The sequence below is a fragment of the Elephantulus edwardii genome, unplaced genomic scaffold (assembly GCF_000299155.1).
Source record: "Elephantulus edwardii isolate Elephantulus edwardi_28Jun2011 unplaced genomic scaffold, EleEdw1.0 scaffold00004, whole genome shotgun sequence".
Taxonomy (NCBI): domain Eukaryota; kingdom Metazoa; phylum Chordata; class Mammalia; order Macroscelidea; family Macroscelididae; genus Elephantulus; species Elephantulus edwardii.
Genome location: NW_006399754.1, coordinates 4,234,556 through 4,251,681, shown reverse-complemented (window position 1 = coordinate 4,251,681; position 17,126 = coordinate 4,234,556). Strand labels below are relative to the sequence as shown.

The window sequence follows — 17,126 nt, the reverse complement described above, 5'->3', positions numbered from 1 at the left end:
GTCTGTGACACTGTCTACTGAAGTGGCCCAGCTTTCCACAGTGTTCTTCCCAGATCTTAAAGAGTAAATAGTAGCTATGGACAAACAGACACTGCCCAAGAATTTAATTACAGGAAGTTGAAATGGTAGACTTCTAAATCTTCTATATGCCAGGACAGGTTTTATGTTTTGATCATGGGAAATTATTAAAGATGTGAAGAATGTGGATTTTGATGCTTCCAATGGGACAAATTTTAGGCAAAGGATGAGGAATTCATATTTGGAGAAGTGCAGGTTTTGTGACCATGCCTGTTGTATAGCTTCTACTCAAAAAGAACTTCATGAAATGCAGAGAGTAAATCTTAAAGATTTGTGACAGCACTGTGACACCCTTCTAGTGACCTACGAGATCTTCCAAGGTGATGAGAAAATTAGTTCTTTGCAAGTTTACCCTTCATATGTGATCACTGAGTCAGGATCAGTGGTTTCCAATAAACATACTAATAAAACATGAAATGTTAATACATTTTTGGGGAAAAATATTCTTCCATGGTTACTCCTGTGGTGCTCATTCCATTGACCATGCTGTGTGAGTGGTAAAGTCCAGTCCAGAATGTTCTTTCTAAGGGAATGTGTAGAGCGGAGATTACTTTCTGATCCTAGCCTTACAGATGTCTGTCCTGTATGTGTGTAGCTGAGGGTCAAGCAGGCCGGAGTGAACATCCAGAAGTATGTCCCAGGACTCCAAAGGCAGCAGGCTCGCTTAGACGAGTATTTCTCCATCATTCATCCCCAAGTTACCTTCAACATCTTCAGCATCTGCAAATTTATCAACAGTCAATTTGTCCTGAAGACACGAAGAGAAATGATGCCAGAAGCATGGAAAACAAAGCCCGCGCTCAAACTCAGAGGTAGGAAGCTCCCTTTTCCTTGTTCTTTACCTGCGTGGGAGACTTTCCATTTGGCCAAACCTGTAAATAATGTGCACTAATTCCTTCACTACTTCCTTATCCCAACTTCTTGCTTATTCATAAACATGCAGAGTTGTATCATTCTGGTCTGTCTCTAAAAAATTTCTCAAAAGCATGTGCTTCTGTTGGTATTCATGACATGCCTGTCTTTTAGCTAACAAGGCGCATGGCTTCTGTGACTGGCTGCTAATGGGACATGCTTTTGGGGCTTTGATTAGACTGATGGTTACATATTGGGGGCAACAACTCAGGCAAAGACGTGGGATGTATCTGAGGCCAAGATGGCACGCTGTGGAAACACCAAGCGATGGTAAACCAGTGTGCCAAAGCAGAACTGTGCTGTATAGAATTTTCAGTTCAGAAGCTGAGTTTTCAGAAACAGAGTGCCAGACCCTTCATCATGGCACTACTGGGTGGGTTTGAACTATTTACCCTTTGGTTAATTAACCAAAACACACAGCTATCCCATTGATCCTGAGTCATGGCGACCCTCTATTGGGTTTCTACAGCTGTAAATCTTTATGGGAGGAGATTCGTTTTTCTCTCAGAAAGGGGCAGTTGAATTTGAACTCCTGACCCTCTAATTAAGAGTGCAACAGGTGTGCAACAATGAATGAATGGAAATCCAAAGTCTCTATAAATTTGCATCGAAATTAATAATTTTTTTTTAAGTGCAACAGGTAATAAACACAAGTAACACAATAGAACTATTTCCTAGCTGAGGACAAACCATTTGCACTGTACCGGGCCTTTACACACTGTCGTTGTTACTGCTGTGTGCCGTCCAGCCAGAGTCAACTCATAGCTGCTCCTCCAGCGAGTTTTCGAGGCTGTAAATGGCACAGGAGGAGATTGTCCATCCACCTCTGGTGGATTGAGCCATGTGCCTCTGATACTAGCATTATCTAGAGCTGCCTGGCAGCATTCCCTCCTGCTGACTTACTTTCCTGTTGCCTCTTGCTCGGGGCTGGCCAGGCCAGATGGTCTGGATGGAGGCCACGCGGTGCATGGTGTACATGTGCTCCCCAAAGCTGCGCAGCCTGGAGGAGCTGGAGGAGCGCCAGATGCACCTCTCTGACATCGCACCCCACGACACCACGAGGGACCTCGTCCTCCTGAACCAGCAGCGGCTGGCCGAGATCGAGCTGTCCAACCAGCTGGAGAGGAAGAAGGAGGAGCTGCGGGTCCTCTCCAAGCACCTGGCCATAGAAAAGAAGAAAACTGAGACCTTGCTCTACGCCATGCTGCCCCAACACGTGGCCAACCAGCTGAAGGAGGGCCAGAGAGTGGCTGCGGGTACGTGGGCCCTCCTCTCCCAGGGCGGTGATCCCTAGTGGTTAGGGACGTGGGCGGTGGATCTGAGTTTTTGCTGTTGCCTGCTGGCTCATGCCTGTGTATTCTGCACTTTCCTCTAAACCGAAAATGATAAAAAGAATACAGGAGTATGTGATTGAAGCAAAAAGGCCCATTAACCGCAGATACATACATTAGCTTCTCTTAGGATTTAAGAAGGCGGACTTCTTAAATGGCACAGTGATTAACATATTAGACTGTTAAATATGAGGTGGTGGTTGTTAGTTGCCATCGAGTCAAGCACAACACATGGCGACCTTGTGAACAAAAGATCTGAACCCAAGATCTATCCTGTGCCGTCTTCATACTTCCTGACACCCAGGAGCCAACTGCAGCAATCACCATGTCAATCCACCTGGTTGAGGGTCTTCCTCTCCTTCACTGACCCTCCACCCTTCCCAGCATCATGTCCCTCTCCAAGGAATAGTCCCTCCTAGCAACATGCCCAAAGTATGTGAGGCGAAGCCTTGGTATTCTTTTATTATTATTATTATTATTGTTGTTGTTGTTGTTATTATTCTTTTGTGTGTGTGTAGCATTGAATCGGATCTGACTGGTACAGGAGGCAATTGCCCCTCCTTCTCCAGCAGAGCATCTGGTGGATTTGAACCGCATACCTCTGGGATTGTAGTGCAGCTTCTTGCCACTAGACCACCAGAGCTCCCTGAAGCCTCATCATTCTTAAGGTGGGCAATTTAAATGCATTAGCTCTTTCCAGGGAGAGAGCTGAGCCATCTCCCATCAAGAATTATGGCCTCAGAAAGTGAAGAGGTGGCTCAGAGCCTGAACCAATCCAACAGCAGCAAGCCTGCTGTTTGCTTGTTTAAAGGATGTTTGCTGATGTGATGCAGGGGCACTCAGCTGCTCCCCAACCAGCTGTGGGTCCTGTGCCTGTGAAGGTTGCTGTTGTTTCTGTCAGGTGGTGTGGAGTTGGTTCAGAGACTCCAGCTACAGCAGAGCAAAATGCAGCTTGGTCCGTGGCCACGCCCACCGTGGCCACTGCCTTTGGTCACTGCGTGTCACCTTGTGCTCTTTAGCACGCAGCACAGTGCAGGCCTGTTGAAGGGTGCCACACTTGTGTTGGGTCCTGAGGCTAAATTTCAGCATGCTAAAGAAAGACGGGCATTCAAAACAAGGAACGTGAGAATAAATACCGCAGTGTACAGTCCTAGGTCCGGGGGGCGTGTGCGGAAGTGGGGTCCGCTGAGCTGGACAGGTAGGTAGACACGCATGAGTTATAGGGGTGGATTTCAGGTATCATGAAAAAGGGAATTCTTTGATTTGTCAGACAGTGGGGGTTCACCGTAGCCTCTCCTTCTTACAATGGGGCTGACAAGATTAGTTTAATAATTCTGGTTCTGTTTATAATGTAGCAAGGATGTTAGAACGGGCCAGACAGAAAGCCCCTTTCCATTTCAACGGAGCAAGCATGGTGCCCTGCATGAGGCAGCTATGTCATAGCTGAAAAGATGGGGAAGGTAGGAGAGAGGGGCCAGTGAAAAGGAAGGGAGGATGGTCAGGCCAGGTACTAGCTACTCCCTCTGAGATGCCCGTGAGGAATACAGGAGGCCAGCGTGGTTGGAGGAGAGGGAGGGAGAGGGCTGGGGTAGGGGCAGAGGGCAGAAGGGCCACATCCTGTTGGTCCTGCAGACCTGGAGGACTGGGAGGGAGCTCTGACCTGTAGAGCCCCTGCCTCCTATAAGAAATGATGAGGAGACAATGGTTCAATGGTAGAATTCTCTCCGTTTGTGCTAAAGACGCGGATTTGATCCCCAGCCACAAGCCTCAGGGAGATACCACCTATCATCACAGGCTGAATCCTGCTGTGACGCTGGGGAGATGTTGGGGAAATGCTTAAACTAAGATAGCGTAGGAAAAGTCCTGGCCATCTATTTATGATAACCAGTCAATGAAAACCCTAAGAATAACAACAGCTTAATCACCAAACAGACATGGGGATGGCACAGGACGGGCAACACTTTGTTTAGTTTTGCACAGAGTTCCCATGAGCTAGGGGTCAACTTCAAGGCAGGTAACAAGAATAACGTAAGTGGAAGGCAAGTTAAGGGGACATTTCAAAATGTGAAGATTTGATAGCCTTATAGCCATGAAAGATAGAGGACTCCACGATACCATGCAATCAGTCTCTACCAGCCCAGACCCTCGGCTCCTGCTGTCCAGCCTCTGCGTGGCCATCCTGCTGGGGACCTCCTCAGAGTCAGTGCCACCCTGACCCCTCATGTCTTATCTCACTGTGATTATATATTTACTCTTCTGACTTCTTCACACTAGTCCCCTGCTCCCTCCTCCTGTCTGTCCATGGATGTGATCCTTCTAGCCTGATACTGTATCTCATGCTAGGAACTTGATAAGCACTTTCCCTCAGGACCGTTTGCTTTCTGAGAGCAGGTGAATCCAGAATTCATAAGCATATCTTTCTGCATCCTTGACTGTGAGTAATACCTGGTTTCTGTTGCAGGAGAATTTGAAACCTGCACAATTCTTTTCAGCGATGTGGTGACCTTCACGAACATCTGTGCTGCCTGTGAACCGATTCATATAGTGAATATGCTGAATTTCATGTACTCAAAATTTGACCGATTAACCAGTGTACACAATGTCTACAAAGTAAGTGTTTATACTGTGAGTAGAACTCCAATGTGCTCAGGCAAGGCAGACCTTTGGTGTAAGTCTTCCTGTGGCCCTGCCTTCATGATCTGGGCTTGGGTGTGTATGTTTATCAGGTCCCTTCAGGTAAATGAAGTCCACGTACCATATATGTATCCTGCAACAGAGAACAGAACTTTGGGTGAGACAGACCATGAAGGCACTTGGCTGCTAACAGAAGGTCAGAAATTTGGATCCACCTGAGACATCTTGATCTCTGATTCACTGTGGGGAGTTGCACTGGTGACCCCAAAGCTATGCCTCTTTGGAGGTCTTGCTCCATCAGCAGTTTCTTGTAAGAAAGGTGAACTTTCACCTTTTATGCAATTTACAGCCTGGGAAACCCCGTGCAGGGCCAACTCTGAGTTGGTTCCGACTCTATAGCAATGAATCGAGGGTTTTCTTGACAGTTCCTTGAAAGAAAGTCCTGTTTGACCTAATTCCAAACAATTGGCCATTGAAAACCTGATGGAGTATAATTCTACTTTGGAACAAATGGAGTTGCCCTAAGTTGGAGTCAGCTTGATGGTAGTGGGCTGATATCTTTATAATGGATATAATATAGATAGGTATTGATATAAAAGAGATATTGATATAGAATTGACACCCACACACCCACACACACACACCCCCCCCGTAAGGAGCCCTGGTGGTTAAATGGTGGTGGTGTCCTGCTAGCTGAAAGGTCAGCAGTTGGAATCTACCAGCTGCTCTAAGAATAAGAAGATCAACTGTCCCACCCTGTAAAAATTTACAGCCTTGACAATCCACTTCTTATTGTGTACTTTCAAGCTGGAGCTTGACTCTCCAATGGATTCCCCAAAAACACAGGAAAGATTTGCTATGAATCAGCGACATTAGGGAGCTCTGGTGGCTGAATGGTGGCAACCCAAAGGCACCCTCTTCACATCCAACAGCTGTTCCGTGAGGGAAGGGGGCTGTCTCCTCTGGTGCATCTTACAGCCTGCCTCTAAAAACCTGCTGGAGGGTGAGCTATGAGTTGGTTCTGACTTGACAACACACAGAAACAACATGAGTCACAGAGACAACTTGACAGCACAGTAGGGTTTTACAGAGAGAGAGAGAGAGAGAGAGAAGGGAGGAGGGGAGGAGAGAGGAGAGGAAAGGAGAGAGAGATATTTTCATTTCTATGGAATTGTTTCATGAAATTGTGGGTTGTGGGGGCTGGCAAATCTCCAAATCTGTAGGTCAGGAAGGAGGCTGGACATTTTGACAGGATTTTAATCTTAAGATAGAATTCTTTCTGTCTAGAAAACCTTGAGTTTTGCTCATAAGACCACCTCACTCCATCAAGTTTTTACCTAGAATCAACTGATGGTCAGTGTTACATTAATCCCTCCATAGCGGTACCAGAATATCAGAACATTGACCCAATTTCTGGTGAAACAGTAAACACAGTTTCAGCACCATAGCGTCTCCAAGTCATCACAGACCCAATTGTCAGAGTTTGGGTGGAGTTGGAGGAGGAAGATAGGCCGAGAAGGAGTGCAGCGGCTTTAGACATGTCAGGTTCGGGGGATCTTTATGCAGCATCCAGGGCTAAGTGTGTTCTGCAGACTGAGTGGAGAATGCTGCTTTCTCAGCCAATAGGTCTCTTACTGTTTCAATTAAAGAGCAAAACATCATTCTTCATACTTTGGCCATGTTGTCAGGTGACATGAGTCTTTAAAAAAAGACATCAGGCTTGGAAAAATGGGGAGTTGGAGAAGGAGAAGACTCTCAACAAGTTGGATTGATACAGGGACTGCCAAAACAGACCTGAGCATAGTAGAAATAGTGAGATTGATGCAGGATAGGGCAACGTTCCCATCTCTTGTTGATTAAGTAGTTACGAATCTTAGTTAACTCAATAGCACCCAACAGCAATCCTTTATGTGAAGCAACACAGCACTTTGTATACACTGTCATGTGCCCGCCTTCGAGGCTTCAGCCTCCCTGGGACTGGCTCTTTGGTGATTGTCCCCAGAGCCACTTTCCTTCCCCCCACCCCCTCAGCCTCCACACCCCTGCTAGCAACCCTTGCAATATTTAGTCACAAACGTCAACGGACAGCAGGGGCTTTTAGTGATAGTGTGGTGCTTTAAGAAACCTTCTGACTGCCCGTTTTCCTTACAGGTGGAGACCATAGGAGATGCGTATATGGTGGTGGGGGGTGTGCCGGTACCAGTCAGAAGCCACGCTCAAAGAGTGGCGAATTTTGCCCTGGGGATGAGAATTTCTGCAAGAGAGGTTATGAATCCCGTGACAGGAGAACCCATCCAGGTAAAGAACTCAGAGCACCCTGCTTAATACTCACAAATGTCTCACCAAAGAGATGGAGAAGTCTACTTATTAATCAGTTTGGGAGGTTTAATGTTTATTAAGTCAGACGGTATCAAAGCTAGGTGTCAGAATCATGCTTGGAAGGGGTCACTGCAGGAGAGGAAGACGCTAGATGAGACGCGTTGACATGGTGACTGTGGCAACAGGGGCAGAGTGTCAGAGATGGAGAGGTTGGCTCAGTGCAGGGTTCAGAGCTAGTCACAAAGTCTCTGTGAGTCATAGTTGACTTGAAGGCACAAACAAGTCAGTTGGACCACTTGCCTTGACTCTTCTCTTTCTTGCATGCATTTGAAAGCAACAAAGTCTGGAGAATCAAGTCCATGCTGGGGGTACCTTGGAAGAAAGGGTTGGCAATCTATTCCCACCCTCTCCTCCTGAATCAACTCAATTCTACCCTGATACAGCAGGAGTCAAAGTCAGAATAACTCCACACCAGACGGTTGAGTGGAGGTGATGTTAGGGGTGTGGCTTTTGACCTCTCAGATTTCAGGGGAGCTGTGTGGAGGTCCCCCGTTTCCCATGGGCAGCTGAATGCTTCATTTGTCCACCACTCACAATAGGACAGAGTCAGTCCCTCCATTTACTAAGGCTCGATTCTTTTTGGAAGCCTGGTGGGCTTTTTGTTTATTTGTTTAAAAACAATCCCATTTTTCTGTTCAAACGTTTCAACAAGTGTCTAAGTTTTACTCTATAGCCAACTTTTCCCCCTTTAATGAAAGTGTGCATTATCCCACCTGCTGTCTGACAAGTTCAGAACTCAGGCTGAGGTGTAAAAATGCCTGGAGCCCATGGGCCAGACACCATGGGTGAGAAGATACCAGAATAGCCTTCCTTCCGCCATGGGCCTGCAGCCCAGACGTCTGCTTCCTTTCTCCCAGGAAGCCGCTCTTCCAAGCATTGGAGTTTGCTTGCACTGTCTAGGTTGGGCAACGTGGAGGTGTAAAGAAAGTGTCCTCCTCTGGGATCCTGCTGGGGTTAGAGTTACCGCTCCTTCAATCTAGAACTCCCACACCCTGTGTTGTATCAGTCAAAAAAATAACATGAATTAATAGACTAAACGACAATAAAGCCAATTGTGAGGTGGAATATGATTTTTCCAAATTAGAGCTCCCTGCGAGGAGAACCAGGATATATGTGCATCTCACCGCGACCACAGTGATGGAGAAGCTGAGAAGTAGTGCAGATCCTAGCCTGCCTAGTTACAATCTAAGCCAAGCAACAGTGTCCAAAAAGCTTGTCTAAAAACAAATCAGAATAAGGCAGTGGTTGTTCAGTGGTAGACTTCTCACAGTCCATGTGAAAGGTCTGGGTTCGATTCCAGGCCGGTGTATCTCGAGCATATCCTCAGTGTGTCTAACAGTGGAGGCGTGTGCGTGCCTCTATGATGCTGAACAGGCTTCAGCAAAACTTCCAGATGAAGGTGAAGTAGGAGGAAAGGTCTGGTGATCTACGTCAGAAAAGAAGCGAATGAGATGGTAGGGAGACAGAATCAGGATGGAAAGCAATGAGGAGGTAGTGAGATGGCCAAAAACAAGCAAAATATTTCCATTTCAAGATTCCAGTGTAAGTCACTGAAGGAGAAAGAATTGAAGAAACGTGATTACATCTATAGAAAGAATGTATGTTTATGCCTGTGTTTGTATCTATACACATCTACTCCTCATTTATCAACTGATGATCTGACATTTCGCATTGATGAAAAATCTATTTGGTGACTATTTTGTGCATTCGTGATGTACAATTGGCAGTAATAAATGCCAAGGTGCTAGGGAAGCATGGAGCTGGCTATGATGGTTTATGTTATGTGTCAACTTGCCCGAACTATGATTCTCAGCTTTTGGAAGTTATGTAAAGCAGTTTGACAGATGGATTGACGCAGTAACTATGCAATGGATCTGAGCGGGACAGAAATCGTGAGCATGCTGCAGGCTAAGGCAAGGTTCAGCTCTGTTGTTGCTCGGGGCACTATGAGTCATAGTTGACTTGATGACGCCTAACAGCAGCAACAACAACTTGGCAGTCATATCATACTATAATTCTCCACTTTGTGATATAATGTAGTCATGCTCCATTTTCACATAATGACCTGGTCTTTGGAACACAACTATGTTGATAAATAAGGGGCAGGAATATTTATTATATATATTTACATATAAATACTTCAAGTAAGAAAAAAAAGGGCTGGAATCCACTATGGGAAGCCAAATTTCATACCAAATATTATATGAAAAATCATATACTTATTCAGGAACCAAAGGAATCACAGAATTATAGGTTGGAATTTCTCTTTTGACAGATCACAGGAAATGAGCTGTTTCCTGCAGACAAGAGACAGCGAGGGTCTCCCTACTACGGAGGGAGTGTTAATATGTGTGAAATTGTTCCTTCCTGAGCTAAGCATCAAGTTGACAATAGAGAAAAATTCGGCTTCATTTACAAGAGAATTCTCTTTATGATTTGCTTCCGGATTCTCAATAAATACACAGAGAGGCGTGGCTTGTGGCTCTTCAGTTGATTCAAACTGCTGGCCCCCTGTTTTTTAAGATCTCTGTTTTATCTCATTCTTGGTGTTCTGTCTTGTTATTAACTATTAATATACTTTATCCTCAGTCTGCAACAATCCACTTACTGAAGAAGACAACAAAACAATGTGGGGGAAAAAGGCATAGCAACAAATATGAAAATAGTATTTTACCACTAAGAATGAAAGTTGTTGTTGTTGTTGTTATGTGCTGTTGAGTCACTTGTGGCTCATAGAGACCCTATATGTACAGCAGCTCTGAAGCCTGTCTTGTCCTGAGCCAGTCTCACTGACTCTGACACACACCAACCCCCATTGTTCTAGTCACTGTATCAATCTATCTCATCTGGGATCTTCCTCTCCTGTGCTGTTCCTCCATTCTTCTGAGCTTGATGTCTTTCTCCAAGGACCAGTCCCTTCTGGCCATGTACCCGAAGTATGTGAGACAAAGTTTCAAAATCCTAGCCTCCAAGGAGAAACTAGGTTTCACCCTCTCCAAGACAGACCTATTTATTTAGACCTACTTTGTTTAAGGGTAAAACTAAACAAGGAATTCCTGGATATTTTAATGATGGATTTAGCAAGAATACTGGAAAAGGTGTTAGCAATTCTAGCATAAAAGCCAGAGTAGGGATAGTATATACATGAATGGAATCCTAGTGACACTGTGGTTGAGGCTTTTTTTTTTGCTAACCAAAAGACTGGCAGTTTGAATCCACTAGCACGCCAAGATGCTAGCACAAAGAAGTTATGGTCTGTCTCTACAAAGATTCTAGCCTGGGAAATCCTCCAGGGAAGGTCTACTCTTGTTCTCCCAGATATCTGCTGTGTGTAGACTGGACGGCAATGGATTTGGATTTGTTTTTTAAACACACAGAAATGTGTTGAGCATCATTAGCCATCGGGGAAATGCAAATAAAAACTATAACGAGTTGACATTCCGTTTTCACTAGAAGTCAAAATGATGGTGAAGATGTGGAGAAACTGGAAAGAGTTCATTGCTGGTCAGCTCACCTCATTGCAGCCAAGGCGTAACTGACTCATAGCTGACCCACCACTGGGTTTCCAAGGCTATTTTGCACATAGGAGGAAAATGCCTCTTTTTCTCCCACACGGCCGTTAGGGGATCCAGACCACAAGAGAAGCATGGCCTGTAGATGTGCAACTCTCTGTGGACTAAGCTCCCAGAGCACCTTCTATTGTTGATAGAAATGTAAAATGACACAAAACCTTTGGGAAATTTTTAGGAGCTTATTTTATTTTTGGTAACATTAAATTCTAGGTCTCCCTTATGACCTAGAAATTCCACTTCTAGGTATTATTTACCTATGAAAAATGAAAACATATGTCCATTAAGGGATCTACCAGGCATGTCCATAGAAGCCTTATTTAAAATAGCTGGAAATCACTCAACTATTCTAGAAAAAGAGAATGCACAAACAAATTGTGGTGAGTTTTTACACTAGAATACTCTTCCACAGTGAGAGAAGGGGCCACTGACACCTGCAGCAGTATGGATGGACTCTCACAATGTACGCTGAATAAATGTAGCCAGACATAAAACAGGCCTTGTTACACAATTCTCTTTATGTGACACCCTAGAACAGGCAAATGGATCTTTAGTTCAAAGAAACAAGTGGTTAACTCTCAGGGGAAGGATGGAACTTGGAAAGGAACATAGGATGAATTTTGTGAGGTGATAGATTTCCTGTGCATCTTATTTTAGATGGTGGTTACAGGGATGTATGACCTTGTCAGAATTCATGGAGCTGAACAGTGAAGAAGTGTGTTTTGACTTGATGTAACTTTGCCTCAGTGCAAACAGAGAAGGCAAGAACATTGGAAGGTTTCTTTAGAGTGGTGTTCTCTCTGCAGATCAGAGTGGGGATCCACACAGGGCCTGTGCTGGCTGGTGTCGTGGGTGACAAGATGCCACGGTACTGTTTGTTTGGTGATACTGTGAACACAGCCTCGCGGATGGAAAGTCATGGGAAGCCAAATAAAGTCCACCTCAGCCCCACTGCCTACAGGTAATTTGTTCTTCCCATGGTCCCCTTTCTCTCCAGAACTTACAGAGTGCCCACGCAGACAAGGGTGAAGAGGTAGCCCTGGGGGTGGAGGAAATCATATGCTTTTCTTCCACACCACATTGTAAACAGACAGTGTGTCAGTCACATACATGATGAGCCTCTAAGATAATTTTCGCTTTCAGGGAGCATATGGGTGAGTTCAGGAGTTGCCAAATTATAACCCAAGGGCCAAATCCAGCCTGTGACTAGTGTTTGTAAATAAAGTTTTATTGGCACACAGCCATGCCTTTTTGTTTACAAATTGTGTCTGATTTGGTGATGCAACAGCAGTGTTGAGTAATTGTCAAAGAGACATGTTGGCCATAAAGTAAAAAAATATTTACTAGCTGGGTTTTCAGAATTTTATTGGCCCTTGGTTTAGTGGAAGAAATATTCAAAAAATAATTCTTTCAAATGTGTGACAAATACATATTCATAAGTACATATGCATAAAATATATGTGATAAAGATATGCAAGAAACTCAAGCCCTTGCTATAGGCCACATTCTGTTCTGGATTTTTTTGTATTGTCACTTTATTATTGTAAAAGCTCTATGGAGTTTGATTTCTTTTTTAATGCAAATAGATCCCATTATTGTCTCTATTTGCACAGCTTATTCTCTTATAATTTTGTGCCAATTACACATTAACTTACACATAAAACCAAGATTATTAGTTAGTCTTTTATATAAGGGTGAAATTTAGCCATGAATGGAGTGCTGCAAACATTGAAGAGACTTGGCTGTTAATTCAAGGATTCATGGTTCGATTCCATCTAGATGTACCTCAAAAAGAAGACCTGGTGGTCTATTATCAATAAGTCAGCCGTTAAAAACCCTGTGGAGCACAGCTCTGTCACTCATGGGGCCACCATGACTTGGAGTTGATCCTCTGACAACTGGTTTTTTTCATGGGCGCTCAGTGTGCCTGACCCCACCGAGGTGTGGAGCAGATGCCCAAGCTGACTCTTGATCAGTGCACTTGAGTTGAATTTCGCCAAGAATGGGGTATTGGATGTGTAAAGCAAGCAGAACAGATGGACATAGAATATGTGGTGAGAACGCCAAACAATTAGGCTTGGCTAGGGTGGAAAATAGGAGGCAGAAAGTGCTGAGAAAGCTGTGTGCGCCCCACTGAAGAGACAGGCTTTGCACTGCAGGTGAAGAAAAGCTGCCAGGGGTGTGAGGCTGGAGGAAAAAGCTTGGTTGGAGTCCTGTCTTACACGAAGCACTCTGAAGACCCAGCCAAGGACAGATTCAAGGGCAGGAAATTGTAAAGGGGAGACCGGGTGGGAAGTTAGCCTTATCCACCTGTTGGTGGTAGGTGTATAGTAACTGCTATAATCTTAGTAGTTGTTAGAAACAAGGATGAGAAAGAGGAAGGGGTCTCCATCCTGGTTGATGCCTGAATGGTGGCATCTCTACCTGAGACAAGAGGAGTGGCCAGGTCAGAGGGATAGATGGTGCATTCATTTGGTGCTGGGTTAAATTCCACGGCGCTTGGGAGTGTCTTGGCAGAGGCGTCACTGGGCGGAACAGTGCATTTTGGAATCGAGTGCCTTTTACAAACTATGACCAAGCAGCATACAACCTTGACCGGTGCCATCAAGTTGGCGCTGACTTGTGATGAGTCCGTGTGTGTCAGCATAGAACCAAGCTCCACAGGGTTCCCAGAAGCTGATGTTTGGAAGGAAATCACCATGCCTCTCTTTCAAGACACCCTGTGTGGATTCAAACCACCAACCTTTTGGTAAATAGCAGAATGCACTATGCATTTTTACTACCCAGCAACTGTAAGCAACATATAGGGAATAAACTGAGCCCTGGGATTGGCAAGATTACTGGTGTGTGCGCGCGCGCTTGTGTGTGTGTGTGTGTGTGTGTGTGTGTGAATGGTGGACACAAGACTCTTGGGGGGGTGCACATTGTGTGTTGGGTGCATGTGGTGTTGCTTGTTGTTGTTAGGTGCCGTTGAGTCTCATAGGACACATAGCAGCCCTGTGAACAATAGATTTGACCCCTGACCTGGCCTGTGCCATCCTCACAATCTCTGATGCACTCAAGTCCATTGCCACGGTGACTGTCAATCACCCTGGTTGAGGGTCTTCCTCTCCTTCGCCATCCCTTCCCCTTCCTGAACATCATGTCCCTCTCCTAGCAACATGCCCAAGTACAGAGGTGTAGGAGGCAGGAAAGAGCCTGGAGAGTTCAGGGTGGATGGTGTTTTTGTTTTGTTTTGTTTTTTTTATTATTTTTGTGTGCGTGTACCGTCAAATCAGATCTGACTTGTACAGGAGGAGATTGTCCCTCCTTCCCCGGCAGAGCAACTGGTGGATTCGAACCGTTCGCCTCTGGGATTATGGTTGCAGCTCCTTGCCACTAGGCCACCAGAGCTCCCCTCAGGGTGGATGGTTTTAAGTGGGAGGAGTTGAACAAAAATGTCAAGTGGCTAGTAAGGACTGGAAAGTATTCAGGTTTGGGGACATTACTGAAAGTGGGTATATAGATGGTGGAAGGGAAGACTGCTAGGGAGTGAAAACAGCACATGGTCAGTGAGACATTAGCTTCCCTTCACAATGGATGTGCCCCGAGTGAGCCAGCAGGCTGAGTGGACCACTGACCAGAAGGAGGGACGGTGCAGATGGACAGAAGCCCAGGCGAGGTGGAAGGGCTGGGTCAGGAGTGTGAACGGACACCCTTGGGTAGGAAGGTCTGATCATTCTCTGGGCTGGGGGCGGGAGGGCGAGTGTAGCCGTGGAGTAATCCATTGCAGGATTCCATCCAGTGACTGCAGTTTTGCAGTTGGACAGGGCCATGGGGCAGAAGACAAGGCAAGCAGCTGAGAGTGAGGAAGCAGCAGGGAAGGGACAGGAACGTGGCAAAGCTGGCCAAGGACAGGTGAAGGCGTGGTGGGATGCCGAGGCCCCTCAGAACCAGGTGGCCCCGGGCTTGCAGGCACTGTTCTGTGGTATTTTACCCACATCATTCAGCTGTCAGTATGGTAATAAAAAAACACACAAAGGCAGTGTGCAGCGATCCCATAGCAAGTGGCTTTGCATGGTGCCCTATACTCTTCAGTGCCCTGGGGGCTGGAGACCATGGCGAGGAAAGCTGAGGTAGCCAGGAGCATGTTGACAACCACAGGGCTCACTGTGTGCTTGCTGGAAGATGGGAAGAAAGGTGCAGATAGTCAAGGAGCCTGTTGTTTCTGAATTATGTGGTGAGGCTCACACACGCATTAATGGCACAGGGTGGAATGCGAAAGTGACGTGTATGAGGAAACCTTGGAGGGAGGAACGGGGTGAAGGCCTGCTCCCCTGGGTCCCCTTCTGCCTTTGGCTTCCTGCTCACAGTGTGTGAGGTTCATGCCTTCCTCCTCTCTCCGCCACACTCCCCTGCGGGCAATAACTAAATAAGCCTGGACCTGCACCCCTGACTTCTCCTCTCTCATCACTCCGGTGGCCAAGCACCTTTGCTGGCTAGCACCTTTCTTCCTCTGTGCAGAGCCCTGGAAAACCAAGGCTTCGAAATAATTGAGAGGGGCGAGATCGACGTGAAGGGGAAAGGGAAAATGACCACGTACTTTCTGATCCAGAACTTGAAGGCCACGGAGGATGAGATCATGGGGAGGCCTGGAGACCTGGATCACGAGGGTAAGCACAGGAGAAGCTGTCTCATCAGCACTGGATATGTGTGAACCATCTGGACATCAGACACAGTGTTGTCAGCCTAGGCATCGTCCCCACTTAGCGTCAAGCTACTACTTTCTCTTTGCTTAAAAAAAAACCAAACCCCAAAACATTCTTGTCAACATTGAGCCCACTCTGACTCATGGTGACCCGTGTTAGGGTAGAATTTATGTTCAGAGGATGAATTTTTAGGAATCAATTGCCAGGCCTTTCTTCCGAGGTGCCTCTTAGTAGACATGAACCTCCAACATTTCACTTTGCACTTGAGTGCACTGACATTCTGTCTCGAGTATGTTGCTCATAACACTCTTTTTCATGTACTGGATATTATGGTGCTTCAGATTTTCAGATGCTGAGTTGGGTTGATGGACCTAGACTGAAGGGTTCTTGATGGATTGATTTCCAGGGTTCTTCTCTTTTCAAGAAAGACGTTCCCCTCATCAACTCCTCCTAATCTGGGGTAGATTTCTGAACACCCACTCTGGCTTCACCTTCAGACAAGGCTTCAAGAGGGGCTTTGCTTCCGTACCAGATGACTCACATTCCTCACCTTGCCCTGGCCTCCCACTCCCATTCTGGTGCCCCCCTGCCCCACGTGTGTGCCAGATCAGAACTGTATCCCTTAGAGTATGAACCCATCACCTGGACCAGCCCTCCGCCCCATCGAGGGCTAAGGAATCTTCCCGGGGACCTCACAGCCAGGCTGCACCTCTCCAAGCTGATGATAGCGGAGGAAAGACACTGGAACACGACCGTGTGTGTTGTAGTCCTAGGATGGTCAGCAGTAAAGTTGTTGTGTGTTATCAAGTTAGAACCGACTCATAGCTGACCCTCTGGCGGGTGTTCAGAGGCAGTAAATCACGTTACTGGGGAGTGCTCATCCTTGTCCCTTGAGGCAGCTGGTGGATTAGAACTGTGTGCCTTCAGGATTGCAGTGTGGTTTCTTAGCACTCAGAGATGTCTCAGAAGAAAGGTCTGGTGGTCTGTTTCCAGAATGGCACAACCTTGAAAAGCCTATGAAGCACATTTCTGCTCTATGATACATGGGTCAGAATTGACTCCAGAACAACTGCGTTGTTATTGTATTTTGGTTTTATTTTTTTTGTATTTTGTATTCCAATGTTGTTGGCTGCTGTAGGGTCGGCACCTGACTCGTGGTGACCCTGTGCTTACAGAATGAACACTGTCCAGCCCCACATTATCCCATGATCAGTTATGGATTGGATTGCTGTGGTCTGTAGAGTTTTCGCTGACTGAGTTTTGGAAGCGGTTCACCAGGCCTTTCTTCCTAGTCTTAGTCTGGAAACTCTACTGACACCTGTTCAGAAAACACTTTTCCATATTTACTTCCTCCCTCCCAGAGGCCACACCCCTTGGCTTTTAGGGGTGATTTGTGGGAAGGGGCAGGAGGAAGAGCCAGTATCTGAGCTTCAGGTGAGAGTGGCAGCTGGTTAGTCCCCACCCACATCCCATTTCTGGGAGAAAGAATGATGGAGTCCAGGCCAGCTCTTCTTTAACCTGTCCTCCCTTTCTCC

General features: G+C 46.1%; 1 protein-coding gene across 1 annotated transcript in view; it reads left to right on the top strand.

Moving 5' to 3' along the window:
- LOC102849253 (guanylate cyclase soluble subunit beta-2-like) overlaps window positions 1-15,599 on the top strand; it is a 65,225-nt gene extending 49,626 nt beyond the window's left edge. The window contains exons 8-13 of the mRNA XM_006879603.1: window positions 674-890; window positions 1,926-2,246; window positions 4,783-4,931; window positions 7,107-7,253; window positions 11,710-11,864; window positions 15,407-15,599. Of these exons, the coding sequence (XP_006879665.1) occupies window positions 674-890; window positions 1,926-2,246; window positions 4,783-4,931; window positions 7,107-7,253; window positions 11,710-11,864; window positions 15,407-15,599 (1,182 nt within the window). The remainder of the gene's footprint in view (window positions 1-673; window positions 891-1,925; window positions 2,247-4,782; window positions 4,932-7,106; window positions 7,254-11,709; window positions 11,865-15,406) is intronic.
- Window positions 15,600-17,126: the final 1,527 nt, after the last annotated feature.